The sequence below is a fragment of the Aythya ferina genome, assembly GCF_964211825.1.
Source record: "Aythya ferina genome assembly, chromosome: 2".
Lineage (NCBI taxonomy): Eukaryota > Metazoa > Chordata > Aves > Anseriformes > Anatidae > Aythya > Aythya ferina.
In genome coordinates, this window is record NC_140297.1 from 334,979 (window position 1) to 346,662 (window position 11,684).

An 11,684-nucleotide genomic window follows, 5' to 3' on the forward strand; every position below is an offset into this window, starting at 1 on the left:
TGTAGCCACCATTCATGATGTTCCTGTCAGCCCATTTCTCCAGCCTGTCCAGCTTCCTGTGCATGGCAGCCTGCCTTCAAGTGTACCAACTGCTGCCCCCGCCCCATCATCTGCAAATACTGTGAGCAAGCATATCAACTGCCTCCTCCAGGTCACTGATAAAGATGCTAAACAGAACAGCTGCCAGGACATATCACTGCAGTACTCAGCTTGTCACTGCCTTCCTTGTAGTGTGACCCATTAGCCACTACCCTCTAAGTCCAATCATCCAACCATATTTTTACCTGTCTGGTTGTCCACCCATCTAGATCAAAATGTAACAACTTGGATATATGAATATTGTGGCAGACAATGTTGAAAACTTTTCAAAAGCCAAGGTAAATGATATGCATTACTATCTCTTGCTCACAGATTCAGTCATTTTAATAGAAGATGCAATCAGGTTAGTCAAGCATGATTTACCCTTGGTAAATCGATGTTCACTGCTCCCAGTTAGCACCTTCTCCTTCACATGCCCCAAAATGTGTTTCAAATAGGACTTGCTCAACAATTTTCCCAGGGACCAAGGTGAGACTGATTAGCCAGCAGTTCCCTGGGTTGTTCTTTCAGTCTTCTATGAAGATGGGTGCAAAAACTGCCCTTCTCTAGTCATCAAGGACCTATCCTGATTTCCACAACACTTCAAAGGTGATAGAGAATAACCTTGCAAGGACATCGGACAGTTCCTTTAGCACTGTGGATGCAGCCTGTTGATGGGCTTGTACGGGTTGAGTTACCTCATATAATCCCTGGCTCAATCCCTGTCTATTACTGGTCATTACTTTTGAACATGTTAACTGATCACAGAGGTATGGGAGACATTTTAAGTGCGGGCTGAGACAAAGAAGGATCTGAGTAACTCAGCCTTATCTGTGTCATTCATCTCTATATCACCTACCCCATACAGCACCAGGCCCACATTTTCCTTGGTCAGCTTTTTATTACTAATGTGCCAGTGAAAGCTCTTGTTGTCCTTGATGTTGCCTGCAAGTCTCAACTACATCTGAGCTTTGACTTTTCTGATACCAATCCCTACTTGCCCAGGCAATGTTTCCAAATTCCTCCTTTAGCCTGTCCCTGCTTCCACTTCCTGTATACTGCCTTTTGATACTGGGTGCTGCACTCCAAGTTCCCTGCTTATCAATCTGGGCTCCTCATAAATCTACACATTTTCTTGCATATCTGGATGCTCTTGGGCATGAAGGAGGCTGCCCTTAAAGACCTTCCAGATTCCCTGAGCTACTTTGCTCTTCAGAGTTGCCTCCCATGGGATCACACCTACCGGTTCCCTGAATAATGCAAGCTCTGCTTGTCTGAAATACAGGGTCTACACTTTACTTGTTCTCTTTCTCATTCCCTTCAGGATTTTGAACTTCATTATTTCACAGTTGCTAAAGCTAAGGCTGCCACTGATTATCACATTCCTCACCATTTTTTCCTTATGAATGAATAGCAGCAGATTCACAGTAACACTTCTGGTTGACACAGATAGAGAAAAAGGTGGACAACAGACATGCAGTGAATAAACAACAACAGGACAGCTATTATGGTATGAGAGTTCAGCAGAGGACTCCTATATGGTGGTCAGTGAACAGCAGCAGGAGTTGACTGATTATCTTTATAAAGGTGAAGAAAAGAGGATGAAAATTGAAGGATGAGTGTACGAAAACCCATCAACACAAACAGACAAGAAGTCCTCAGAGGGAAGCACTGAGAAAGTGTAGCCAATAGTACGACGCAAGCATCCCACCAAAGGAGACATAGCTTGCTGTCTGGAAGTTGTGCTCCACTCAGCAAGCTTAATGGGTGAAAGCAAAGACATGAATAGCTGTGGAGTCAGAAGAATTTTTAGTAGAGCTTCTTGCATTATAAAGTAGGCATAGAAGCTGAAAAAACAGAACAGTCAATCACAGTCACAGAGCCTGGAAAACACGCAATGACTCAGAACTAAGAGAAAGACATACATTGACCAGCAGTAATGAGGAAGAATGCCCTGGAGAAAGAAAAGGGGCAATCTGGTATGCAGTCATGTTTCTCTAAAGGCAGATGTGGCTTGAGGTAGAAACCGAGACACGAGATTAGAAGTATGTTAACAAAACTTAATAATGACAAATTTGGTGGTATTGTCAATACAAGGCAGAGGATAGTACAAAGAGTATAAGGAAGCTGAGAACTGTATAATAGAAATGGGATGAACAATAATATTACAAAGCACAAGATTATGTTCCTTAGAGTCTATTATTTAAGAAGAGATTGGACTGTGAACTTAGGCACATGGTCTGAACTTTTGGGTAGACCTGTGCGGTGTCAAGAGTTGGACTTGATGATCCTTAAGGGTCCCTTCCAACTCAGGATATTCTATGATTCTATGATTCTATACCAACAATTCCTACTCTAATATGGGAAATTGCCAGTTACAAAGAAAAGAAGTAGAAATATTTCTGAGTACTAGTCAGTCATAGAATGACTGCATGCTATATCAATGCAGGAAGGCCGTAATAAAGAAAATCTGATCGTAATGGGGTATCACTACCTCTTTCCAGTAGACACAAAAATGCATTAATTTTATTCAAGTATCGGTGATACTGGTAATCTAGAATACTATATATAGTTGTGGTCTCCTGAGAGGTAAAATTAAAGAAGTTCAAAAGGTGTGAAATTAGTGTGGAATAGATACAACGAAGGACTGTGATGATTAGAATCATAGGGAGGCACTCTTACTTGGAAAACTAAAACCACTTGCTTTGCTGAGCCTAACCAAAAAAAAGTGTGGGAGCTGCCAAATCTAAAATATTTCAGAGGTAAGGAAGCTAGCTAGTCTTGAGACAGCAACTGTGTGACATGGCTTCTATGGCAGGTGAATCAAACTGGATGTGCCAGGAGGTCCCCTGGGGTTCGATAATCCTATCTTCCTATACACAATAGTTTGCTAGACTGAACTGTTCTTGTACAATTATATCTATGCAAAACAAAGTCCTTGTCAAATAGCTAAACTGTAGAATATGTGCAACCCTTCCCAGCTAGAAACATGCTGCAAAATGAAGCACAAGCTTGATCAGAGTCTGGAAGTCCAGTAGCAGTGCATCTGTGCAATTTCCTGACTAGCATAGTAACCAACACTGAGAACTCACCTCATTTTCCATCTTCTATTACGTAAGCTGGTTCTCAAGAGTAAAATGTGTTTAATATCAACACCTCTTTCCATCACAGTTACCAGAAGGCAAGAGACTGCAAAAAGCTGGAAACAGATGCCCAATGGCTGGAAAATAATCTAGAACTAGCTTTGGAAAGCTAGAAGTTTTACCCTGTGTTTTGCTTGCTTTCAATACCCACCAGTGCAAATCTTCCACTTGACAGGACACTAATGTACACAGCATCTTCCCATCTCATGACTGGTGGGAGTTAGGAGGTTCTGATACACAGACAGCAGCCTAATGGAGTACCTTAATTCAGACACAAAATCATATCATTGATACCACCACTTCAACTGCACTCATAAAACTCTATTGCAGACAGGACTCTAGCAATTTGTGTTGTCTAATCATTGCATCAGTTAAAATTATTGGCTGACAGCAACAAAGATACTGAAAGGCAGGAAGACTTGGTAACAGCGTGGTTCTGAAAGGTGCTAGTATCTGTGTATAGCTTTTTGACATATCAAAATGTATGCTCTACCTATTAAAAATTATCATGGATTTGCTAAAGAGGCATAAGTCTTCTGTTGCCAAATAATTTTGGTTACCTCTGTTCTATCTGAGACCTTTTCATCTTATAAAGGCACCAGGACAGAAAAAAAAAAAAAGCCTTCAAATGGACACACATTTACAATGATAGTTTCACCATACAGGATATATAATTGTCTCTGAAAACAATTTGTGAGACAGAATGGCAGCTACATGTCTTGTTTAAGAAAGTACAGACTACAAGCAAAGCAGGAATGAAACTTTCAACACAAACAGCATGGAGACTGCAAGTAGTTCAAAGGTCTGAATTTCATGGTAGCTTAGTTCTTTCAAGACAGCAGCATGAAAAAACAAATGGGTAACCTACTAAAGACTGTGCTTTCAGGGGGTGGCAGGAGTTACAACACGAGAAGTGATAATTTGGTATCAGGAGTATCAAAGTGGGTTCACCTTCAGTTGGTTGTAACTAGGTACCTTTGGAATGTCACAGAAGAGAATCTGAAGGTTGCCATCAAGTTCGGGTTTACACTAGTAGCTGAAAGGTAGATTTGAAGAGGAAGTGGAGATCCACATAACTGTGAAAGGAATTCTGAGCCCAGAAAGAGCACCAGAAGCCAAAGAAACTGGGACTACAGTGTGATGAGTGTGTGTGTTTAGAAGACTAAAGAACCTTGCTTTTTGGGAGCGTGTATGTTTTAGGGGAACTGTACTACAGAGAGTACAGGAACAGAAAAGTCTGGGAATAATGAAAGAGAAGGAGAGTAGAGAGAAATGCTGATGTTTGAGAAGGAAGTAGAACATTTAAACATTGAGGATCAAGCATAGACACCCACTAAAACCTAGACATACCTGCAAGGATAAGAGTTATTATCTGTCTGAACAGTACAGGCCCCTTGAACTCTGTTGTTTATGTGGATTCACTCGTACTAAGACACAACTGCAAAAATTAGAACCTGGCAGGTCTACTGGGCCAGAAAGACCTAACAACAAGCTCGTCTCCTGCAGGAACATCTGCACTCCGAACCAATTTTTGGCCAGCCTCAAAAATTGATCAAAAACATCTTTAAGATCCAGAGGGCCCCAGCATCATCAAGTCATGTACCTCACAGACCAGCACCACTGTCCATCCAGCAAGTGGCAGTGCTGGCACAGCTAACCCAATGCAAGAGGATGACAGGCCGGGTTGTACTCCACACTCCCAGCCCCCAGCCCTAGCCCCAGCCTTGCTCTCTAGACTTTCACCCACTGCCTACTTACTTTTTAATTAGATTTTTAAACAAAAAGTGAAAGTATTTTCTAAAATCCCTCTAATTACACTAAGATGCTGAACTGATTGTGAAGGGAATAGGAAATGAAAGCGACTCACCCTCTGAGGGAGAATTTTGTCAGCCATCTTCCTCCTCTTGGCACTGTACATTTTTTAAAGAAAAAAACACGTTACCATGGTGACAGATCTAGGAGTAACGAGGCCACCTGCTAAATTATCCTGACATCTCCACATGCTGGTGCACAGCTGTGCATGCATCAGCAAAAGGGTCTCACCCATGCCCAGGACCTAGGACCCCTTCTCTCAGCAGCCTGGGGAGGTAGTTAGCTAAGAACAAATCAGAGCTGTCTGTTATGCATCTTGGAAAGAAGTGCACAAGTTCTTTGATCACAGCATCTTCTATGGTGCAGGGCGGCAATGTATGCAAGTGCATGTGCATGTCGTCTATAGATACAGAAAGAGCATGGAGACAGACACTGCACGTGTGTGGAAGTGTGCACAGACATACCTATGCACACACACAAGAGGTGAGTGCCTGTAAACTGAAAACATGAACTTGTTCAAACTGATCTGAGTATGTATTCATTCATGCCCAAAATTGAGTGCTGATGTTCATTTGCATATGAAAACACAAATATATGCACCCTTCCCTACGTATACACAATTGTTTTACTGAAGTGAGTGATCTACAAAGGTAAGTGAGTTTATGTCTCCATGCTTGTTCATCTTTATGAACATGTATGTGGGAAGATATCTGCGTTCCTCTAGGGCATATGCATAATGTGTCCATACCCAGACACAAGCACATTTACATATGTATGCTTTTAAAAACACTCCTTTTGTTCATATGCATACAGCCAAATTTATATAAGCCTAAGAAATGGTACTGTTAGGAAGACTGCCAAATATATCGTCTTTTGAATTCCTCAGATTCTAAAAAGCATTTGTTCCCATCAAACTGTCACCTAGCTTTCTCTAGCAAGGCCAAGAGAGAATTCAGGCCTTACTCTTCACCTCTGTAATTTGCAAGGCCTTTATCTTAAAGAGGAGATGAATCACTCCATCTGTGACAGAAAAATGGGAGAAAGACAACCGCCTGCTGCCAGTCTGCCATGTCACAAGGATGCCCTTCCTTACTGTTTCCATCCTGGAAGTCTGTCATCAGCCATGTCCACATAAAGGCTGTTTCCACACACATCAGTGCAGCATACTCCCTTCCTGCATTTGCTAATAGTAAGCCTGGCCTGAAATAACAGATTCTTCTTCATCTCCACATAAGCCAACCCTGAGAAACTCTGCTTGGAGGTGCAAACTACATCCTCTCTTGGGGTAGAAAATTCATTTACACAGTTGTATCCACTTTCACAGGTGAACTATGTCTCTTTTTAAAGCACAGAAATAATGGGACTAGAACGTTACATGGTTTAAATCTCCAAGACCTTCCACAACTGACAAAAATCAAATCTGCACTGAACTCTTCAGATTCTGGAAGCAATGCCTGAGCAAAACGCATCCTCCCAAAGGAAGTGGAATATGCACCCACAGCAACCCCTATGCTTTCAGTTATAAAGAAAATAACAAACAAGGCAACCCCACAAAAAACATGGTTCTCAAAAGTTCTCCAGGAGTCTGTTACAGAAAGATTTACCTGCTTTTAGTCTTCTAAACCTGCCAAGAAAGGAAGATTACACCATCTTGGCCCTTTTGTGCCATACAACATTGGGCTCAATTAATCCAAGAATTGGGACCCAAGGTGCCAGAAAAGTTTGCCTGAAAAACTAGGAAAGTTTCAATGGGAAATGACAGGGAGGTAGAAATGAACAAGGGGAAAACACTGAAAACATTATCTGGAGGAAAGGCATGGCAGAAGAAACAGAGAAACTTTTCAGAGTACCTAACAAGCACTGGTGTAAGCTGCCCTCACCACAGTTGTGATTACTGCTGTAAATGTTAAAATTAAGAACTGGGAGGGGGAATTGCTTTATTCTGTGGCTTTTGACATCAACTTTTAGGTAACAAACTATTCTTCTTTAATGATCCCTGGAAACTGGTGAGTGAAGTTTAATTCAATTATCCAGTTGTGGCCATTTTTCAGGTTGTATATTTAAAGGCTGGGCATTATTTTCTGCAGTTTCCTGAAGAATCTCCTGGGAAGTACTGTGGAATGTGCATTTTGGCTAGTGCTGGGCAAGGCCTCCATGACGCACATGTATCTCTTGTGCTCACATGCTGCACCCACACACATTCCTTCTGTATTTAAACTTATTCAATCTTAATATATTAATACTCTCGGTATTGGAGTCCTTTCCAGATGCATCCCAGATACAAACATTCCCAAGTCTGGCTTGCTGACCCAAGGCATACACCCTGGACAGAGCAGGGCTCCTGAAGCACTGAGCATAGGAAGTCACATTTACCTACAAGTAGATATGATGACACCACCAGAACAATGTCTGAATCTATATATACCTATAATGACTTTGCAAATGGCAGACAGCCCCCTATCTGCAGACTGCAAAGGCAGACTGCACCCTATCTGTTTATTGGGAACTGGCTCACACTTGGTAACTCCTTTCTGATAAGGTCTAATAAGTTGCAAAAAGAAATTGGAGAACTATTATTTAAGAGAGAGTGCACTCAGCACTGCATGAAGTGGACATAAATTAAAAACAAAGCTCATTTTAGAAGTCCCTCTAATTCTGGGAAATTATTTCCCATGATTATCTCTCTACTTTACATGTAGCAATGCCTAGGAAAACTGCAAGTGTTATGAACAGTCTGCTTAGTGACCATAGTACAAGAGTTCATATTACCAACCAACAATCTTTTCCACTTGTCCCTTGCTTATAAACCATTTTCTTAGCCAGTCAGAAATCAGAGAAACTATACAAAGCAGACAACAAATTATAAAATCGATGTAGTATATTAGAAAAGAATTGTTCATTAACTTTACAAGCTAAATGTAATGGCCAGATTTATAGCCCAATACACTTGCAAGGTAAAAAAAGCATTTTAACTGCAAAACAAGAAATTAGTAATGGTCAACTTGTTCAGAGACCATTCACAAAATACAGAGTAAAATTTACCTTTTTTTTTTTTTTTTGCCAGTTTTAAGAAACTGACATTATATAAATCTTCTGGTCTGTCTCATTCAATCTTAATGGTCTTACCTATTGCTAAACAGAGATCAATAATTTTTCTTCCTCAAATTGTTTTCCATTGCTTCCTTCCTGGAATACTCACCTCCTAGTTCGATTCTGGGTAGCTTGCTGCTGCTGTTGCACTTGCTGCTGCACCTGTTGTTGCTGGACCTGCTGTGGCGCAGTGCGTTTTCTTGTTGTTTCCATCACAGTCTGGGGCATCCCAGGTCTCACTGAGGGGCTTCCAACATATGGGGGACCTGGGGGACCCATGGGAGCCCCCTGATGGGGCATTCGAGCTCCTGATGGCATCCCAGGTCGCTAGGGAAGAAGCAAAACAGAAAGAAGAGCCAGTTTGGTCCCTGCTTCCTCAGCTGCAACATTTGTACATAACCAGACACTAGCTCCAGCAAGTTCCCAATTTTTACCATCCTTCTAAACACTATGCAGCAACGCAAAGTGCAAGAGATCTGAATAGGAATTTCATGGACACTGTAAAGAGGAACTCTGTGATAAAGTAGACAGGAAACAGAGATGAGAAATTCTAGGCTAGGGAAAACACTCAGTGGTCAGTAGCACCCAGGCCAGATTACAGTAGATTGCTCTACCTTCAGACTAAAGCTGACATGGCATGCTATACACAGTTCAAATTGGAGCAGTCCACACACTAAACAAAGCCACAAGCAAGCTCACATCCACAGCACTTCAGATTTTGCAGTGACTAGCAGGTTGCTTTGCTCATAAGGGATGTTGTAACAAGCAAAGCTGAACTACGGAAATGCTATGCTAAAACATTTTCCATTAAGAGCCCTTGCCTCCACCTACACTGGAGAGCACCGTAAGCTCATGAAGTGACAAGAATTCTTTAAGAAAAGGTCATCTTTCCAATCAAGGCTCTATAATTAAAAAAAAAAGAGAGAGAGAGAGAGAGAGAGAGACAGCGACAGTTTGCCAGCAGCTCCTTTAGGCATTTGAAAGTCCTGACATTTATGTTGACTTCAGCATGCTCTGGAGCAGACACTTTAGGTGAGACCACAAGCTTAATGATGTACTAGACATATAGCAAAGTCAATGGTAAATCCTAGTTTATATTCCTCAAGGTAAAAGACCATTAAAATAATTGCCACTCATAAAACTTAATTTAAAACAGAGAGAACTTAGTTTCATTCTAAGAATTACCAAAACATTTATTATAAATATTTATGTATTTGTGAAAATACAGACATGCACACACACTATATGCATCTAAACCAACACATGAAAAAGAATGATCATACATAAAAGTCTTTTGAAATTCTAAACTCCCTCTAGAAAGTCTTCCAAGGAAACCAAAAGGCCATGGCATCCGTTATAGGCAAGTAATTGGTTAAAGTATAGAAACGGGGAAAAAGTAAATGTTTCTGACAATAAAAGGAGTTTTTCTGGGACCCATGCTTTTCAGCATATTCAGAAGCAACCTTAAAAAAAAAAAAAAAAGAGAGAGAGAGAAAGTAAGGAAGCAAAAAAATTGTAGATGATGTTAAGTTATTCAGGCTGGCAAGGATGAAGACCAGCTTCAAAGAACTGCAGGAGGACTTAAGGAGACTGACTGCACAAGTAAAAGGAGGATGAAAATGGATTTCAATACATATTACAAGTGATTTACATGGAAGAAATCAATCCAATCAACACATACAGAACAACGTACTCTAAGCTGACTGTTGCCCAACAAAAGTAAGATTTTTACATAGACACCTCTATAAAAATCATCAGCCATTAAATAATAGAAATGACAAGGAAAGGAACGGAGAACATCACTACACCATTGTTCATGGTTTGCCAGTACGGTGAATACTGTGTTCAGTTCTGTTTTCTGCTGAGTGTAGATTAGACATGAAAAAAATACAAAGAATGGTATGGAAAAATTAAGATATGCAATAGTACTCACGTAAGTAAAATCAAATATACTATGACTCTTCCACCTGGAAACAGATGACCGAAGGTAATCTAAGGTGGCATTTGCAAGAACTCTGCAAAATCACAAGTGGCCTGGAGAGGGCAGATGGGGATTGACTGTTCACTGCCCCTACTAGTACATAAACCTTGGCCATCAGAGAAACACATGAGGAGTCAGGCTCACAGACAAACAAAACGGTGTTTTGCCACACAGTGGGTAGTGAACCCATGGAACTGCTTTTCAAAGGGATGCTGAAGACATGGGAAACAGGTTTGGCTCAGAAATTTCTCTGAGTTATCAACAGTCAAAGACCAAGAAAGTAAACAGAAGAAGTGTTCTAGTGGTCTCTAAAGTGGAATGTATGCACCCCAGAGGGTGCACAAGACAATCCACCAAGGTGCAAGAAGTAAATATTTTTTTGTACCATTAACATTTTTTTAAATGGAGTTTCATCTTTATCCTTTTAAAAAAAAAAAAATATATATATATCTGTTTGTTTTATAATGTACGTAGTGGTACGGGAGTTCATATATAGAATTTATAAATAAATACATACATATGGAGGGTGCATGCTCAAGAATTTTTAATGATAAGGGTGCACAATCAAAAATTTTTGAAGACTGATGTTCTACACACCTGCCCTTCTCTCTGTCTATTGTAGCCATCTGTTATGGTTGTTGTTAGGGATAGCACTGCAGGCCTGGAGGGACCTTTCCTCTGAGCCAGAAAAGCAGCTCTTATATTATGCTCTGACTGTTACATTTTACAGTAACAAAGCACCTATTCTGGCTGAAAGCTGGAAGCAACAGTGCTTAGCTGCCTCTCCAGATTACCCACCCAAGTTCTCTGTAGTCCCCAAAACCCCAATTCAGTGCCCTCCCTGATCATCACAAGTCTTAAATATTCTTTGTGTTTGGATGCACGAAGAAAAAGGAAGAAAGAAAGAAGGGAAACAATCAGTAAGGAAGCAATGGCTATCACTGGTTTGGGCAGAGAGGGAATGTTGAAATAGGAGAGAGACCAGCAACATCAGCCAAGCAGGTGGATTCAGGAAGTATTCATGTAGGAGACTGATTGTGGTTATGACCATTGAGCAGAGCAGTAGCAAGAGACAGCAAAGAGGCAAAACTGAGGCTCTGTGCAGAGCTGAAAACATTGTCTCCCATCAACACTGAGCTATGAAGACTGCTGGAACAGAGCAACTCTCTTCTTTCCCATTCCCTGACCCAAGCAGAGTCTGCAGAAACAAATGGCCTGGAATGGGCTTCACACTTGAGACTGTATTTAAGATCTTTCTGTTGTCTGTCAATCTACAAATTGTGGCCTTCTTCCAGCAAAGAACAGACTATTAGGCCGGCTGTTGCCTGTCAATCATCCTGGGACATTTGACAGGCATTCAGAAGAGTCAAGATCCTGGACATAGTCATCTCATGTTCATCTCCTCTGGAGACTGTCTGGCCACAAGGACCAGACTGCAAACCCACTCCTCTGATTCTCATAAAGAACACCTTAAAGCCTGGAGAACAAGATCAGCAAGCCAGATCTAGTCTTGATCTAAATTTGAGATCTTTGAACTTTCTTCAGTTCCCTTTGTTAAGCAGTAAAACAGAGAAAGGTAG

At 41.0% G+C, this 11,684-nt stretch overlaps 1 protein-coding gene across 25 annotated transcripts in view; it reads right to left on the reverse strand.

Annotated features, from left to right (window-relative positions):
* The window catches only part of SMARCD3 (SWI/SNF related BAF chromatin remodeling complex subunit D3), a 91,319-nt gene that overhangs the window by 39,845 nt on the left and 39,790 nt on the right, over window positions 1-11,684 (reverse strand). For 23 of the 25 annotated variants that reach the window (XM_084511986.1, XM_084511985.1, XM_084512000.1 and 20 more), the window contains 2 exons: window positions 8,233-8,450; window positions 5,089-5,131 (listed from right to left, as the gene is read on the reverse strand). In XM_084511986.1, coding sequence (XP_084368112.1) covers window positions 5,089-5,131; window positions 8,233-8,441 — 252 coding nt within the window. In that variant the 5' untranslated portion in view covers window positions 8,442-8,450. The remainder of the gene's footprint in view (window positions 1-5,088; window positions 5,132-8,232; window positions 8,451-11,684) is intronic. The other 2 variants (XM_084511996.1, XM_084511997.1) reach the window with 1 other exon arrangement.